This window comes from Capricornis sumatraensis, chromosome 1 (assembly GCF_032405125.1).
Source record: "Capricornis sumatraensis isolate serow.1 chromosome 1, serow.2, whole genome shotgun sequence".
Lineage (NCBI taxonomy): Eukaryota > Metazoa > Chordata > Mammalia > Artiodactyla > Bovidae > Capricornis > Capricornis sumatraensis.
The window spans coordinates 6,528,172-6,547,300 of NC_091069.1; the positions used below are offsets into that span (position 1 = coordinate 6,528,172).

Genomic DNA, 19,129 nt, shown 5'->3' on the forward strand with positions numbered 1-19,129 from the left:
CTTCAATCAGCAGCAACAACAGTCAGCGTTTACGTTTGAAAACCAGGTTTCCAACTCCTAGTTCTTACTTGTCTATTAAAGGTAAGAGCAAAACCTTCCTAAAAAAAACAAAAAACAAAAAACCACCCTCCACCATCTTTTATGGCCTGAATTTGCAGGATTCTTTTTCTCTTGTTAATGGTTTCCCGATCTCTAGTCCAAACATGATTATGTAGAGTCCTTCACAAGCAAACAAGATGTTCTTTGCACCCAGTGGGTGTAAAAGATATACAACAAACAGGAAACAGCAAACTGCACCCAGCAGAGCCCAGTATTCGAGCGGAGCCATGTCCACTAGAAGACAGGCAGGCCTCCAGGGCTTAGAGGTCTCCACTTCTGGCCCACTGCTCCAGAGAAGGAGGCATCTGGTATTTGGGGTACTCATTTATTGTGTGAATTCAAATCTCTTATTATGATACCATATTTCCATACCATCCTTTACACAGTTTGTGGGCTTCATAACAAACACTGTTCTTTAACTGAAAACTAGCATTTCGTTTCCACTTTGGGGGAGGGACACAGAATTAATCACTAGTTCTCACTAGTGATGAATCACTCACATGCGGCTACTCCCCTCAAATACCAAGAAGAGGAAGTTAAAGCCTCGGGGGTTTCAGGAGAAAGGCCAAGAGTCAGGCAGGCAGGCTTTGAAGAGGTTTTCTCGAGCCTCTGGAGGGCAGTGTCAACCCCAGCTGGGCCTTCAGAGCTCGGCAGCAGCTCCATGCTCCCACCAGGCACTGAACCACGGTCGCGCCTCTTGTCTTAAGAACAAACAGCCCCTGAATGTAACCAATGCATTCACTCTGAGTCCTGAGCTGGGGTGTTCTTGCTATGGAAAGTGAAGTTGCCCAGTCGCTCAGTCACGTCCGACTCTGTGTGACCCCATGGACTCTAGCCTACCATGCTCCTCTGTCCATGGGATTTTCCAGGCAAGAATACTGCAGTGGGTTGCCATTTCCTTCTCCAGACCTTGCTATGGAAACACTTTGCTTATACATTTTACTTTGATTGTATATTACTGAAATATTTGGATTTGCTTTTTAAACCAAGCAATAGGAAGTAAACAAACATCATTACATGCAAAGGCCTCCCACACTGTAAGGCTTCTGCAGAGTCCCCCTTGTTTCGGGGAAGGTGCCCTTTGAAGAGAACGGAACTGCTAGTGACAAGGTCTCTTGGTTCTGAAGACAGCAACAGGTGAAATTAAATAAACACATCCCCAAGCCCTGGGGGCTGAAGGGCTCAAGGTGATAATTTACCGTCGTTTTCGAAGGATGTGAATCCAGATGGTCCCAGAGAGAAAGAAGAAGAAGGCCATGGAAATGTATAATTTGGGGAGAGGAATTTCTCCTGCTGAGAGGTAGCTGTCAGGATTCTTCTCTGTGATCTCGATCTGAAACCAACATGAGACTATTTTCACTTTTCAGGAATAGATCATCCCATATTCAGTAATTTAGAATCTCTGCTATTTCACAGAAGCTCAAGAAAGTGAGCACCAGAAGGTAACAACCATATTCTTTTCGGAAACAGAGTTATAGATGACTTACAGACAGCACGACGCATTTTTTTTTTTTGGCTGCATCCTGAGGGATGTGAGATCTTAGTTCCCTGAACCAGGGATCGAACCTGCATCCCCTGCCTTGTTAGTGCAGAGTCTTAACCACTGGACCACCGAGGAAGTCTGAACAACCACATTCCTAATGCACAGGCTGAAGTGTAAACACATCCTAATATAAGTCCTTTATATTTCCTTTTAAAGAATCCTCTGCTGAAGTATGCTGCCCACTGGCAGAAATGTTATTCTGGACATGTTTTTCTCTGCCGCTGCTGCTGCTGCTAAGTCGCTTCAGTCGTGTCCAACTCTGTGTGACCCCACAGACGGCAGCCTACCAGGCTCCTCCGTTCTTGGGATTCTCCAGGCAAGAACGCTGGAGTGGGTTGCCATTTCCTTCTCCAATGCATGAAAGTGAAAAGTGAAAGTGAACTCGCTCAGTCATGTCCGACTCTTAGCGACCCCATGGACTGCAGCTTACCAGGCTCCTCCGTCCATGGGAGTTTCCAGGCAAGAGTACTCGAGTGGGTTGCCATTGCCTTCTCCAGTATGTTTTCTCTAACTCTGCTTAAATGTCCTTAAAACTGCTCTTAGAAAGGAAAAAACCATCTTGCATTTTACATAGCTGACAACATCTACGTGGAGCAGTTTTCATATGGTACTCACATCGAGGCTGAACGAAAACTTGTCATTAGACCAAACGTCACTTCCAAGACACTTATGAAAATAAAGACTGTAGAGGCCTTCTTGGTCATCAGTGCTGATGTTAAAGAAAAACTGAAAATGAGGAAGAAAAAAGTTTAAGGATATCCAAATCCTCAGCTAAATTTTTATCTTTTTTCCTCAGATAAATTTTTAAATCTCAAAGAAGTCATGAATACTATGAACAGAAGAAAACAGACTGTTTACTTCAGTTAATCCAACTCTCCTACAGCAGAGCTCCAATACACATTTTCTTATTCTTTGATACCCTCCTAACATTTTAACGATTTTCAAGCTAACAGAAAAGTAGACTGGATTATACGGTGAATACCTATGTACCCACTACCTAGACTCTACACTTCACTACACTCCCTTTATCACATATCTACCCATCAGTGATGGGTTTTTGCTGAAGTCTGCAGAGCTAAGTTAAGACGCAGTTATCTAGCTTTCAAGCCCACACATTATTGTTTTGTCCTTTAGGTAAAAAATACTTCTAAAAAAGAAAGGATGTTCTTCTGGTACTTGAAAAAGTAAACGACCAGTAATTTCCTCATCAAAATGTACCTGTATGATTTTAGACAACAGTAACAGAGGCTACATCTACTATGTTTAGAGATTTTTCTTTGTTTTTCAACATATTTCATGTACTCAAGTGAAGCTTACTGTAAATCAAAAAATGTTATTTATATATATACACACATCTATACATATTCACAGAATGTGACTGCTTAATCAATTCTCGGGAACATTTTACTGTAAGTCTAAAATATTAATATACTGCTTAGGGCTGCATATACAAGTGGCGAACAATGGAGAAAACCAGGAAGTGGTTGTGGTAACATCTCTCATGGAAGGAGCTACTCTAGAGCTGAGAAGAGCATGAGGGACACAGGCACGGAAGCACTGCTCTAGTTCCCGGACCAGGTGACGGCTACGAAGGCGGTTACTGACAACCGGCTGTGCTCAAGGCAAGTACTACAGACTCTTCTATAGGTGCCGTCCCTCAAAATTTAAAGAAGGGGAAAAAAGAGACATCTGTGAAGGGGACTCATACAAGTACCTACTTTCATAGCTGGCTGGGAGGATGAAGTGAGACAATGGTAAGGTGTAAGCACTTAGCAGGATGTCTGACATTCACTCATACATTCATCTCCGTAATTACTGATAGGAAGACTACCAGGGCCAGGCCCAAGATGAGGAATTCACCCAGAGCAGCAAGAAGGCAAATAGAAATCCCTGCCCTTACAGTTACCTTCTAAAGAGAGAGAGAGACAATAAATATAAAAAATAAATACAGTACGCTGTACGCTGGAAAGAAGTATTCAGGGAAAAGGTAGAGCGGAGGTGGGGGGGGGCACTGCATTTAAAACAGTGCGACTGGAGGAAGCTTTGCTGAAAAGGTGACATTTGAGCCAAGACTTGAAGGAGGAAGAAATTAATCATGCAGACTCTGTGGACAAGCTTTTCTCCAGTGGGTGCTGCTAGAGCAGAAGCCAAGGCTTTATCTTCTCTAGGAGCAGCAGTGGCTGGAGCACAGTAATACACAGAGGGCAGGGAGGAAACAGGAACCGAGGTCAGAGTCGACAGCAGCCAGACCACGTGTGCGCGGAGACCAGAGGGAGGACTTGGGCTTCTACTGTGAGACAGAGAGGAAGCTGCTGAGGGTTCAGAGCAGATGAGCACCCCACAAACTCTCAGTCAGCTGTTAAAACCGATGGCTACTAAAGTTAAATAACATCAACACTGTTAGAGCAGCAAAAGAATCTATGGTGAGAGAACTCAGACCTGCAGATGCAGGGGTGGGGGCCTTTCAGAAGTGGTACAAATACAGAGAATCTTGAGCACAGGCTACAGGGGTGCAGGCCATTGTCAGAATTGACAAAACCACACACTCAGGAGCTGTGCATTTCACTCGAAGTAAATGATGCCTCAGTTAATGAAAACTGCCTAGAAAAAGAGGTAGTGATTCTTACAAGTTAATGATAAGAGACTGTTTGTACAATGCTTTACAAAGCACTTTTATTTTTTAAAAATGATACACCTAACACCCTGTGAGATGGGTGTCATCATTTTCCATTTTCAGATGATTAAAGAGTGAGCTTCAGAGGTCAAGTGAGTTGTCCAAGGTCACCACCTAGCATGTGGGCTCTGAGATCCAACTCAGTGTCCTACCCCACACCCCACACACAGGCTGTGACGCTGCCATAGATACTCATGTGCAGTTAGCGATGGTGATGGCTGAGCAGGTCACTGAGGCCTCTAAGTCTCAGTGAACTCGTCTCTGAAATGACATCATCATCCAAAAGATGACAATCATCCTTTCAGGTGTAGAATTCTGGGTTTCTGACGCATTCTGAATAGGAGGCAGTGTGGGATTAGACAGGCAGAGTTGTGGAGATAGCCAGGGAGAACCAGGGTTGGATCCTGGGCCTTGATGCTCACACTGGATATACATGATTTGATAAGCGGCGGATAACAATACCCACCTTGGAGGTCTGTTATGGAGAGAGTTACCATATTTAAATGACTGGCACACAGCATCAGTTCAGTTCAGTTCAGTCGCTCAGTCGTGTCCGACTCTGCGACACCATGAATCACAGCACACCAGGCCTCCCTGTCCATCACCAACTCCCGGAGTTCACTCAGATTCACGTCCATCTAGTCTGTGATGCCATCCAGCCATCTCATCCTCTGTTGTTCCCTTCTCCTCCTGCCCCCAATCCCTCCCAGCATCAAAGTCTTTTCCAGTGAGTCAACTCTTCGCATGAGGTGGCCAAAGTACTGGAGTTTCAGCTTTAGCATCATTTCTTCCAAAGAAATCCCAGGGTTGATCTCCTTTAGAATGGACTGGTTGGATCTCCTTGCAGTGCAAGGGACTCTCAAGAGTCTTCTCCAACACCACAGTTCAAAAGCATCAATTCTTCGGTGCTCAGCCTTCTTCACAGTCCAACTCTCACATCCATACATGACTAATGGAAAAACCATAGCCTTGACTAGATGGACCTTAGTCGGCAAAGCAATGTCTCTGCTTTTGAATATGCTATCTAGGTTGGTCATAACTTTCCTTCCAAGGAGCAAGCGTCTTTTAACTTCATAGCTGCAGTCACCATCTGCAGTGATTTTGGAGCCCAGAAAAATAAAGTCTGACAATGTTTCCACTGTTTCCCCATCTATTTCCCATGAAGTGATGGGACTGGATGCCATGATCTTAGTTTTCTGAATGTTGAGCTTTAAGCCAACTTTTCCACTCTCCTCTTTCACTTTCATCAAGAGGCTTTTGAGTTTCTCTTCACTTTCTGCCATAAGGGTGGTGTCATCTGCATATCTGAGGTTATTGATATTTCTCCCAGCAGTCTTGATTCCAGCTTGTGTTTCTTCCAGTCCAGTGTTTCTCATGATGTACTCTGCATATAAGTTAAATAAGCAGGGTAACAATATACAGCCTTGACGGACTCCTTTTCCTATTTGGAACCAGTCTGTTGTTCCATGTCCAGTTCTAACTGTTGCTTCCTGACCTGCATACAGGTTTCTCAAGAGGCAGGTTAGGTGGTCTGGTATTCCCATCTCTTTCAGAATTTTCCGCAGTTTATTGTGATCCACACAGTCAAAGGCTTTGGCATAGTCAATAAAGCAGAAGTAGATGTTTTTCTGGAACTCTCTTGCTTTTTCCATGATCCAGAAGATGTTGGCAATTTGATCTCTGGTTCCTCTGCCTTTTCTAAAACCAGCTTGAACATCAGGAAGTTCACAGTTCACATATTGCTGAAGCCTGGCTTGGAGAATTTTGAGCATTACTTTACTAGCATGTGAGATGAGTGCAATTGTGCGGTAGTTTGAGCATTCTTTGGCATTGCCTTTCTTTGGGATGGGAATGCTATATATAAGTTATTATTTCTAAATTGAAAGTTTCTTTATAAATTCACCTTTTACGTGGCAGAGATAAATCCTACAAAGCTTGACTCAGAGAGATTACGTACCTGGAATGAAACTGCCCCATCATTATTACGAACAGAAAAGGATTTCTCTCCTGTTGCCTAAAACAGACATCAACAACCTATTTTAGATGAGAACATCAGAAAAAAACATGCTACTAAAAATAAAAATTTTAAAGCTCCAAAACATGTTCTTCTAAAATCCTAAATTCACTGGTCTTCTAAAGCTCACTGAAAAAGAAATTCACCATCTTTTCAATATGAATGAAATCCTGTTTTACAAAAAAAAGGTAAACCTTTACCCGTTTCCTTTTCTTAGTCACCCCTCCTGTCGCTCCAGCATCCCCCTGCTCCCCGCTGGGCACCTCTCTAGTCTTACAGCTTTAGTGAGACAATGAATGCCAACCCAGGCCACACCTCAACACGGCACCTGGCCTCCATGCCCAACGGCAAACGACTGACATACTGCGGCGGGCACAATGGACTAAAGCTGAGTTACAAAAAGAAGGAGCTACTGAGACATGGGATGGCATCGAGGCACCTGAAGTAATCACACTAAATGAAAGAGAATCTAGTGGCAGAGCAGTGGCTCCCTAGGGACAGGAGGGGACAAAGGGGCAGGAGAGCCCTCTGTGGTGACGGATATGTTGTGGTGGTGGCTTCACAGGTGCACCTGTAAGTCAAAACTTATTGAGCTGCCACTTTAAATATACAGTTTGTAATGTATCAATTTTACTTCAGGAAAGCTGTTAAAACCCTGCCATCTGGATGCTCCATCACTGAAATATTAAGATAACCCCAACTAAAACTTTCCCACGTGCCCTTCTGTTCTGTTCCCCACCTCGCTGAGGGTAGGAAGGCAACCCACCTCTTCTCCCCGCTCCCCGCCGCCCTGGCCTCCCAGACTGCTGCTCACTCACTCCACATCCCGAAGCTCTGCTCTGGCTCAGATGCTCAACACCCTAAACCTGCACGGTTACAACAGCACTCCTCCTGGTCCCTCTCAGGTCCCCGGCCTCCTCACCACCGCTGCCCTGCACGTCCCTTCTGAACAATGACTTTCCCGTAACACGTTCTGTATCACTTTCCATCCTGACCAAGAACACACGATGACTTCCTGTTTTCTGTGCATCGATATCTTCAATTTTTTGGCCCTCTATAATCTAAGATCCCTCTCTCTGATTCCAAATGTATGTTATGTTTTACTTTCAACAAGCCAGTGCCCAATACATGTCAATGCTCATTTCCAATTCCAGTCTTTGCTCATCATGGTCTTCAGCCCCTTTCTTCTCATCTTCTTCCCCAAACAATCCACCGAACTTCAAGCCCTGGTGACATCTCCCTCCAGATGACTCTCAGACACCCCGCTTCCCTCTCCCCTCACTATCTGAGCTTCTATCACATAAGGGCTGTATAACTCAGTACTCAGTCTTACTCTGAAATTATTTCAGTGTCCAAGTTCTCTCCCCAAACAGAAGGCAACTGCCTGTAGACTGAGCATGCAGATGTGCGTGTGTGTGTATGTACACATATATATAAGGACAGTCTGACATGTGTGTGAGCACACACACCTGGAAAAGCTGAGAGCACAGGCTGGGGTTAGTTCTTACCTTTGAATCCACAGTACTTCTTTTAGACTTTCCATTTTCTAAAAGAAGAATCATTTAGAAGATATTATTGCATGGTTCAGCTCATATGTATACTATGGTATCACTTTATGAGACTCTAGCTCATCTAACATCAAATAATTCAAACAAATAAACAAAATGGTGAGGCCACATGCCATCTTACAAACTTGTAACTCCTCAAAACCCCGAACATTCTTGAGCTGTAAAAGCCACAAATTGGACATGTTCTATTATGAACACAATTTAATAAATGGCAACATTCAGCATCAACGAAGGAAACTGTCTCTAAATAACCCAGTGCATGTAACTGCCAAAGGTGCCACGTGGAATGACTTTCTTTTTTTCTAAGTAATGACATTTGAAACCAGATCACTGTTTAAAATATATATGTATGAGATTTATTTACATATGTAGAAAAAACAGCAAATATTATTAGCATAAAGCATACTTTTTTCCTCATGGCAAAAAGTGTAAAGATTGCTAATGACTTCTTTCAATGAAAAGAGAGGGCCTCTGTGTCTTATTTTACTTAAGTCGTTCTTTCTGAGGAAGAGACTCCCAAACTATGTAGAAAGGGAGAGAGTTTCAGAATAAAAAGAAGGACGAAAACGTTCTGCCTAGGGAACAGTCATGTGCGCCCAAGGAACCTAGACAAGAAGACGGCGCACATACACGGAACCGCACCATCGCACACACGGAGCACTCGTGCACGTCTTTCAGCGTGTATTAGAACTCTGACAAACTGAGAAAATCATACATAAATAATACTGTAACTAGTAAAGTTATCTTTAAAGAACTCATATAAATTATTAGATAAACCTGATGGCCAATAAAAGAGGTGATAAATCTAAACTAGTAAATCAACATAGGGAGGAAAAGTGCAATCTCAGTAGTAAGAGTGACTTGTTCAAAACGGAGGACACCCCTTTGCCTTTCACTTTAGGATTTAAAAAACAAACACAACCAAAAACCCACTGCTGGCTAGGACTTGGTGATGTGGGTGCTATGACTGTATATTTCCCAAAAGGAGCATAAATTCACACAACTCATGTGGAAAGGAATGAAAATATGTATCAATGTTCCCAAAAGTATTCATATCCTTTGAACCAGAAATTCCAGTTCCTGGAACTCAGCCTAAAAAAAAAGTTATACATATGAAAAAAAAAATCTACAAATAAAGATGTCTGATGCAGCAGTGCTTTATAATAGCATCAAAATGGAACTATGTCTCTTTAAGGGGAAATGCCAAGCAAACTACAGTATCTATTTAATGGGGCAGCTGATAAGCATAAAAAAATTTTGAAGCTGAGTGAACAGGGATGCTTATAAAATTATAAGATGACCATGAATTTTTAAAATCAAATGTTCTAGACTTAGGAAACAAGTTTAGAAGGAAATAGAAATTACTGATTACTCTAACATGGAGAATAAGGAAAAATGACTATTCTTTCCCCATCTTTCCTGAATTTTTCTTTGTTATGCATTTTTATATCACCTCAAAAATAAAATAATGCTAAATAAAATCATGTTTGCTTTTAGGTAGGAACAAAACTGGATCTATGAGCAAGGTAGTGGAGGAAAGGCTAGTGTCTACCTTGCAGTTACCTTGTTCTTTCGGAGCCTGGCTGCCTGCTGAGACAGGGTGACCACCAGGCTCCTGGCTCTGACCGACAACCTTCTCATCCTTGGTAAAGATGATCTTTGGTAACTGGGTACCAGCTTCTGGTGGAGATCTTATTTTCACTCTAAATGCAAGTAAGACAGAAGAAAAAGAGTTCAAAGTAAAGCTTACGGCCGGCAGGTGTTGTCAGTTAGGTGTTGTTTCCAGCTCTAAGCCCATCATCTCATGCAGTCCATGATGAACTATGATATAGATTCTATTATCTGACTTTTACAGATGCTGAAATGGCAGCTAAAAGGTTAAAGAATTTGCCCAAGAGTAGTAAGCTGGTTAGCAGCTGGGGCAGCCTCACTCTAAAGTTTGCGTCTGTAGCAACCATTTGATTCTGAGGTATATATTTCCTCCCTAAGTATATGCAATGTGTTCAACAAATTGATGATGATCAAGCTGAATGAACAGGGATGCTTATAAAATTATAAAATGACTATGGATTTTTAAAATCAAATGTTCTAGACTTAGGAAACAAGTTTAGAAGGAAATATAAAGGACTGATTATTCTAACATGGAGAATTAGGAGAAATGACTATTTCTTCCCCATCTTCCCTGCATTTCATGCACAAGGGAAAAGGAACAAGAGGTTAAAAAAACCCAGTAAGGTGTTAAAACGAGGCCTCGGGGAGCAGGTGAGGGGCAGTAAAAACGATTAGCAGCCCATCTAAGACACATTTCCTCCCCCTCCCTGCTGACCAGACCCCAATTTTGTGAGACCCATCCCGCCTGAGGAGGAGCCCGCAAGTTTCGATGCCGGAGTGGACACGTGCCCTCAGTTGGCACTATCGCATGCATCCAGGGGAGGACGTCCAGCACGGGATAGGCAGAAACCTCCCTCTTCCCCTTAGCTGGCTGCGAACAACGCACTCACCTCACTGAACACGCGCCATGCTAGCACGTGCTGCTCCGCCTCGGCACAACACGTTCTCTTTGCCCGGAACGTGCTACCCTTTCTTATTCCTCTGCAAAGTCTCCTCACGAGGAAGCTGGCTGCGCCAACACTCCTCTGAAGCCTTCCCTTCCTGCCCACGCGCCACCGCCCCCCTGCCCTACTGCTCCTTCAGTTTGCTGCCACTGGCACTGCTGCTGTCTCATCTAGAAGCTCCTCCAGGACTGCACTCCCACCCTCCTCATCTTGTTTGTAATCTCCAGCCCTCGGCAAAGTATTTGGCGTGTGGCAGATGATACATGTCTTAGGTTAACTACCAAACTCCCCCTAACTTTACTCAAGGGTTGAAATGAAGGATTATTAGCATTACTTACTCACTTCTGGAGATGTCTAGGATTAAAAGGGTGACAGAGGCAGACTGTTTCTTTAAAATACAGTAATTCACATCTTCATCCTGAGAAAGGAAGACCCAATTATAGAGCATGTTATTTAGGCACACTAGAACAAGAACAAAAAGTTTTCATGAACGAAGCAAGTAAGTGGCCCAGCCCCGACTCAAAAAACACAACTGTAGCTGCTCAGAGATGCTTGGAAGTCACAGCGGCCACCTTAAGAAACAGCACTGGCAGGAGCAGGGTGTCCCACCCAGGGCCTTGGGCTAGAGTGTAGGGAGGGTTCAGGTCGCTTGATGCTCACCAGATAAGAAGAAAATCCATCATTCTTTGTTCGGTCTAGGCTGAATCCAATCTAAGAGGAGGTGAAAACGGTAGAAGTGAATTAGCACTGATGCCCAGAAGTCCATAACTTTCTTAGCCCAAGAGAAGAAAAGGTGATTATTTTGGCTTGGCCTGGCCTTCTTCTCGGTTTTCTTAGCGTGTATTTTGTAAGAAGGATCAGTTGTAACTGAAATTATTCAAGAATTATAACTTCAGTGTTAAAAAATAAAACTACTGATGCCTGCTCACAAGTTTAATTTTCTCCCTATTCTAATATTTCGTATTTAAAAAGGGGGACGCTCTTACCTAAGCCACAGGAAAGGTTTACCCGTGATCCTGGAAAGGCACTTACAGTTAAGTCCTTGTCTGTGGCTCCTTTTGGTTCATTCACTGAAAGGCTGCTGACATTCACCTTCATGTACCCATTCTTGAAGAATCCAAAGGTGTTCAGATGAACCTTATGCCTCACATCATCCTGAAAAGATGTGCAGTAGAAGAATTAGTAATCTGGAGAAGTTGGTTAGTAAACCTATTCATTTGCTTCGAAAACTGCGGTATCTAGTTCCCTGTCAGGTAACCAATGTCTCCATGTATTCAGTAATATTGACCACTGTGGGACCTGATCTTGCTCCAAAAGCTGCAGAAGACTCATCAGAAATTCATACAACAGCAACAATGTCACAGAGGGAGACACACCATAGATTCGATTCAGTCCAGTGCATTTGGAAGGGTCCTGGGGGCAGGCCCGACAGCCTGCTGGGCCGTGAGTTCCAGGGGAGGAGGAACAGTGTTCTGGTCATCCTCCTATCCTTTCTTCAAGGACCAGGCCCGGCAGCCAGCAGGCACTCAAAACAGGGAGGGATGGGGAGGGGCAAGTAGCCAAAGCTGCTCCAAGAATACACTTGGCTCCTCCCCCTGAAGGACACCAAGGGACACCTGCCCATTACTTGAAACTGTCTCAGAGTTGTGACTCCAATCTCAGCTCAGTCCACAAACTGTAAGGCCAAGAGAACAACGGGATCAGAGAATACTCCCAAAGCTGAGGTTCCACAAAGGCACTTCACGTTGTGTAAAGTCATGAGTTTCATATTGGGAATTATCTGCCCAAATGTTCAGTTATCACATAGATCCTAAATACAAAACACTAGGCTAAGTACTTTTCTAAAACTTGGATTTGGTTCTCCCCCAAATCCACATCACTGTTTTTGCTACTGTTTGTTTTTCATTTGTATTTTAAAATTCTATTCATTGTTTCTTTGACTTAGTTGTTTAGTGGCTCAGTCATGTCTGACTCTTTGAAACCCCATGGACTGCAGCACACCAGGCTGCCCTGTCCTTCACCATCTACCAGAGTTGCCTCAAACTCATGCCCACTGAGTTGATGATGCCATCCAACCATTTCACCTTCCATCACCCCCTTCTCCTCCTGCCTTCAATCTTTCCCAGCATCAGGGTCTTTTCAAATGAGTTGGCTCTTTGCATCAAGTTGCCAAAATACTGGAGCTTCAGCATCAGGCCTTCCAATGAATATTCAGGACTGATTTTCTTTAGGCTTGACTGGTTTGATCTCCTTGCTGTCCAAGGGACCACACTTCAAAAGCATCAGTTCTTCGGTGCTCTGCCTTCCTCATGGTCTAACTCTCACATCCATACACAACTACAGGAAAAACCACAGCTTTGACTGTATAGACCTTTGCTGGCAAAGTGATGTCTCTGCTTTTTAATACACTGTCTAGGTTTGTCATAGCTTTTCTTCCAAGGAGCAAATGTCTTTTAATTTCATGGTGGCAGTCACCGTCCACAGTGATTTTGGAGCCCAAGAAAATAAAATCTGTCACTGTTTCCACTTTTCCCCATCTGCTTGCCATGAAGTGATGTGACCAGAAGCCATAATCTGAGTTTACTGAATGTTGAGTTTTAAGCCAGCTTTTTCACTCTCCTCTTTCACCCTCATCAAGAGGCTCTTTAGTTCCTCTTTGCTTTCTGCCATTAGAGTGGTATCCTCTGCATATCTGAGGTTGTAGATATTTCTCCCAGGAATCTTGATTCCAGCTTGAGAGACATTCAGTCCAGCATTTCGCATGATATACTCTGTATAGAGATTAAATAAACAGTGACAATATACAGCCTTGATGTACTCCTTTCCCAACTTTGAACCAGTCAGTTGTTCCATGTAAGGTTCTGTTGCTTCTTGTCCTGTTTCTTGTCCTGCCTACAGGTTTCTCAGAACGTAGGTAAGGTGGCCTGGTTGTTTTCCAGTTTACTGTGATCCACCAAAGGCTTTAGTGTAGTCAATGAAGCAGATATCTTTTGGAATTCCCTTGCTTTCTCTATGATCCAAAAAACACTGGCAATTTGATCTCTGGTTCCTCTGCCTTTTCTAAATCCAGCCTGTACATCTGGAATTTCTCATTTCACGAACTGCCGAAGCCTAGCTTGAAGGATTTTGAGCATTACCTTGTTAACGTGGGAAATAAATTAGTACATGGTCTTTGCTAGGAATCTGTATTGTCTAAATTCCTAACAAAGACCATGTACTAATTTATAATTACTAAAAAATAGTTATTTTCAACAATTATTATTTGCCAGCAATATATTAATTGCAAGACTCTCATCTAACCTAATTTCCAACACTCCCTTTTAAGTAATCATGTTACCATACCAAATAAGATATATAAGGAAGGGACTCTGTAAACTGTATTTCACTATACAAATAGACACAAAATTTCAGATTAATAGGAACCAAGAAAGTCAAACACACTAATCACTCATTCAACTTTGATTTAATTCAAATGTAAATAAACCAGTATTTACAAAATGCCACTAATGACTAAGGCCCAAGAAGTGATAAAAGACTCTCAAAAAAAAAAGTCTCCCAACAGCCAGTCCTTACTGTCCAGGAATAAGGAAACCTCTTCTTCCACCACAGGGAAGCCAGAATCTCCCCAAGGACAATCAATGGTCAGCAAGACAAGAGAGCCCTTTCCCCCAAGAGGCTCAAAATCCCCTAAGCTGTAGAAAAGTAAAAGGAGTAGCAACAAATATCCACTGCTCACAATTATGACGTGTCTACATCAAAGCCGCTTCAGAGCCATCAGAACAGAGAGAGGGCAAGGAGCAGGAAGAGGAGGAGAATAAATCCTATTCCCCTCAATCATCCCTTCCCAAGCTCGTGACATATCCATAACCATAAAAATCAATACAGTATCATGATGTTTTTAAAATTTGGATAAACTGTGTTACAATGTATGTGTACATCTGGCAACCTGCATTTTTCAGACAGCACTGCATTCTTTGAGGCCCTATCTGTGCTGACACATTGAATATGCTCTGGTTCCTCACTTTTTATGCTTGTGTTCCACCCCATGTACATCATGGTACATCTATTTCCCCAAAGCATCACCTGGGCATTCAGGTAAATCCCAATCATTCCTGGGCATTCAGGTAATTTCCAATCATTTGCTATGACAACACTGTTATGAGAATTCCTTGTACGTATCTTTTTTTTCTTTAAACTCTGTGCTATTTAAAAGATGTATTTATCTATCTATTTTATGCGTTGGCTGAGCTGGGTCTTCACTGCTACACACGGGCTTTCTCTAGTCGCGGTGCACAGGCTTCCGCCTGCAGTGGCTTCTCTTTCTGCGGAGCGTGGGTTCTAGGGCATGCAGGCTTCAGCAGCTGCAGCAAGTGGGCTCGGCAGCTGTGTTTCTCACGCTCTAGAATGCAGACTCAGTAGCTGTGATCCACAGGCTCAGTGCTCCACGGCATGTGGGACTTTCCCCGACCGGGGATCCAACTGGTGTCCCTTGTACTGCAAGGTGGATTCTTAACCACTGGACCACGAGGGAAGCCCCCCTTGCACATACGTTATGTATTACCTGGGTGGGGATTAAGGGTACATACATCTAGATGGACAATCCTAGGACACAAGGTGTGCACATTTTCAATTTTAGTAGAAATTGACAAATGAATTCCCAAAGTATAAGAAAGTTTCTTTACATCCTTACTAAACCTTGATGTCATTAGACATTTCATTTTTCCCAGTTTGGGGGAAAATCAATGCTGATATTGATTCAATTTGCATTTCCTGGTACTTTATGAGTTTGAGCACCTCATTTAGGTTTATTAGCCATTTGAGTTTTTCTTTTGTAAAATGCTTTTTTAAAACATATCATACGTCAGACTTCCCCAGCAGTCCAGTGGTTGTTGGGGAAGTAAGATCCCACATGCCAGGCAGCGTGGCCTAAAAAGTAAAAATTTAGAAAACTAAATAAATAAACATCATATATCCATTTTCCTTTTGGATTTGTTTTCTTAAGTTCTTTATATATTCTGGGTAATAATTTTGACTTTGATGCTGCAAATATCTTTTCCTGGTCTTTTCTTTAAACTGTGGTATCTTTTGTTATACAAGTCTTTTTATATTTTGAAAGAGAAAACCTATTGATCCTTATTCCTGACAGTTTTCGTCTTCAAAAAAATCTATCAGGGGTGTAGGGGAGGGAAGTACTGAAAGTTTGGAATTAATAGATGCAAACTATTATATACCATAGGATAGATAAACAACAAGCACCTACTGTATAACACAGGGAACTGTGGTCAATATCCTGCGATAAACCATAATGATAAAGAAAAGATACAGAAAAGAAAATATATATGTATAGCTGAGTCACTGCTGTTCAGCAGAAGTTAACACAACACTGTAAATCAACTATATTTCAATAAAATTTTAAAAAATTCAATGTTTATTCCTGATAACAATTTTAAATGTCTTTTCAAAAACGTCCTTCTCTATTCCAAAGTCTAAAATATTTGTGATAGTTAAAGTCGGTCAGTTGTGTCCGCCTCTCTGCGACTCCTGTATAGTCTGTGGAATTCTCCAGGCCAGAATACTGGAGTGGGTAGCTTTTCTCTTCTCCAGGGGATCTTTCCAACCCAGGGATTGAACCCAGGTCTCCCACATTGCAGGTGAATTCTTTACCAGCTGAGCCACAAGGGAAGCCCAAGGATACTGGAGTGGGTAGCCTATCCCTTCTCCGGAGGATCTTCCCGATCTAGGAATTGAACCAGGGTCTCCTGCATTGCACGTGGATTCTTTACCAACTGAGCTATCAGGGAAGCCCAAAAATATTCACAGTACGTTATTCTAAAAGTTTGAGAGTTCTGTTTTCACATTTAGTCTTTAATTCACCTGGAATATATTTTGTTTGCAGGAGAGCCATCTCTTCCCACCCCCTCCTCCCACGGAGACCAATGAGGTGTTCTGAGGCCACTCCAGAGCCATCCGTCCTAACTTCCACTGCCCTACGGCGCCCCCTCTGCTGCACATCAAGTTTGCACTGGGATGAGCCCCTCATCGGTGCTTCCCATTCTGCCCCATCGATCTGCCTGATCCCCACTACAGAGTCATGTGGCATTACGGTTCAAAACTGAGCAGGATAAGACCTCGCTCCTTCTCCTGTTTTGATGTGTGCTGGGTATTATAAGACTTTTAGTGACTGGGAGAGAAAATGAAAGGGGCTTCTGGGGTATTAGTAAAGTCCTTCTTCTTGATCTGGGTGCTGGTTACCTGGGTACATTCAGACATTAAAAAAATTCACCAAACTGCACATGTATGAACTAAGAAACTAAAGAAAAGCAGGGCAATGACAGCAGAGAGGAGACTGGCACACAGAAAGACGGGCAGTGGGAGGACTGAGAGTTCCCCGAGGGGAACAGGGTGCCACCAATGGGCTTAAGGGGAGTGTCATGATTGGCTTTGGCTTTTAGGAAGATAAGGCTACAAAACACAATAGGAACTAAGATAACACTGGGAAAACAGGTATGAGGAGACCTCCCTGGTCCAAGGATGTCCTAGACCTAACAGTCACAGAGGTGATGACAGGAGTGATGGATTGGAGAGCTTTGTATTTAGAACACAAATCTATGAAGCTTGGTGATGAGGAGGTAAGAATAAAAGATTTCTGACTTAAGAAAATGAGCAGCTGGTGGTCCCAGTTACTAAGAAAAGAAAAACTGGAGAAAGAGTATGTACAGATTAGGGGTGAAGGGTGAGGATGTTTCTAACATACAGAGATGATTATGAGCCACTTATGTGGAAATGGGGGTTAGGAAACTGGATACACTTGTCCAGAGCTCAGAAGAAAGGGTAGATATAGAGACAAAACTAAAAAAAAAAAAAAAAAAAAAAAATCCCATAACCCTTATAGACAACTACTATATTTTTCTCCTTTTCCCCCTTATATTAGAAAGTTGTTTTAAACTTTTCACTAAATATTGGAATATAAGAAACGGTTTATGTTCCTCAATAACTTCACATTTTAGACAGCTTTCAAATATAAAGCAAGTGGGGTAATGATACGTCAATTTAGTTCTTCTCACAAACTGAATTTTAGAAAACAGAGTAACACTTAACTAAGCTAGCTTATGGTCACCTACCCGGCCACTTCTTTATTTTAAACAGCTCCTCAACTGGCGGTCCACTGACCATACTGGCCCACAAATGTGCTGCATGTGGCCGACACAGTGCTTTGCTTTTGTTTTTAAATTTGAGTTTGAGCTAGCTAGTTTCACTTGAAAGCCTGGATTTCTAGTTTTTCTTAAACACACACACACACACAATCCCGCAAATCTAGGCCACACAGGACGGAAGCACAGGTGAACACACTAAACTACGCCACGAGGAAACAGATCAGCAAAATCCAGGAAAGGGGAGCTGGAAGGAGTGAGGACCCCCCCCCCCCACCAGATCAAGACAGACTTAAGAGGTATATTAACCACTCATAATGTGAGAAGACTATTTAGATTCTGATTTTTAAAAAGTTTAAATCCATTTCTGACCAATGGAAATTTGAACCTGATTTGGTATTTCATGATATTAAACATTATCTTTCTTTCTGTTAAAATGACATTGTTGTTGTTGTTCAGTCACTCAGTCATGTCTAATTCTTTGTGACCCCATGGGCTGCAGCAGACCAGGCTTCCCTGTCCTTCACCACCTCCCAGAGCTTGCTCAAACTCGTGTCCATTGAGTCGGTGATGCCATCCAACTATTTCATCCTCTGTCATCCCCTTCTCCTCCTGCCTTCAGTCTTTCCTAGTATCAGCATCTTCTCCAGTAAGTCAGTTCTTCTCATCAAGTGGCCAAAGTGGAGCTTCAGCCTCAGTATCAATCCCTCCAATGAATATTCAGGATTGATTTCCTTAGGATTGACTGGTTTGATGGCCTTGCAGTACAAGGGACTCTCGAGCGTCTTCTCCAACACCACAGTTCAAAAGCATCAATTCTTCGGTGCTCAGCCTTCTTTATGGTCCAACTCTCACATCCATACATGACTACTAGAAAAACCACAGCTTTGACTAGACAGACCTTTGTTGGCAAAGTTAATGTCTCTGCTTTTTAATATGCTGTCTAGGTTGGTCATAGCTTTTCTTCTAAGGAGCAAGAGTCTTCTAATTTCATGGCTGCAGTCACCGTTTGCAGTAACTTTGGAGCCCAAGAAAAAATCTGTCACTGTTTCCATTTTTTCCACAACTATTTGCCATGAAGTGATGGGACTGAGTACCATGATCACAGTTTTTGAATGCTGAGTTTTAAGCCAGCTTTTTCACGCTCCTCTTTCACCTTCATCAAGAGGCTCTTTAGTTCCTCTTCGCTTTCGGCCATAAGGGTGTCATCTGATACTGCAGTAATGTTTTTAAGAGTCCCTATTTCTTATAGGTACATACTGAAATATATACTGAAACATTTATGGATTTTAAGGATCAAACAATATGATGACTTTGATTCACTCGAAGACAGTATGAAGACAAATGTTGGCATAATATGTAGAAAGCAGAACCCTCACAAATTGCTGGTAGGACTGCAAAATGGTACAGTTGCTTTAGAAAGTACTTTGGCAGTTTCTTAAAAAGTTAAATATAAATCTACCATGAGAAAAAAGTGAAAGTGTTAGTCGCTCAGTCGTGTCTGACTCTTTTGTGACCCCATGGA

General features: G+C 42.6%; 1 protein-coding gene across 2 annotated transcripts in view; it reads right to left on the reverse strand.

Annotated features, from left to right (window-relative positions):
* The window catches only part of GPR107 (G protein-coupled receptor 107), a 54,279-nt gene that overhangs the window by 31,756 nt on the left and 3,394 nt on the right, over positions 1-19,129 (reverse strand). For both annotated transcript variants that reach the window (XM_068971513.1, XM_068971508.1), the window contains exons 2-9: positions 11,486-11,608; positions 11,114-11,164; positions 10,792-10,871; positions 9,462-9,601; positions 7,839-7,876; positions 6,274-6,330; positions 2,258-2,368; positions 1,299-1,432 (exon numbers count right to left, since the gene is read on the reverse strand). In XM_068971513.1, the coding sequence (XP_068827614.1) occupies positions 1,299-1,432; positions 2,258-2,368; positions 6,274-6,330; positions 7,839-7,876; positions 9,462-9,601; positions 10,792-10,871; positions 11,114-11,164; positions 11,486-11,608 (734 nt within the window). The remainder of the gene's footprint in view (positions 1-1,298; positions 1,433-2,257; positions 2,369-6,273; positions 6,331-7,838; positions 7,877-9,461; positions 9,602-10,791; positions 10,872-11,113; positions 11,165-11,485; positions 11,609-19,129) is intronic.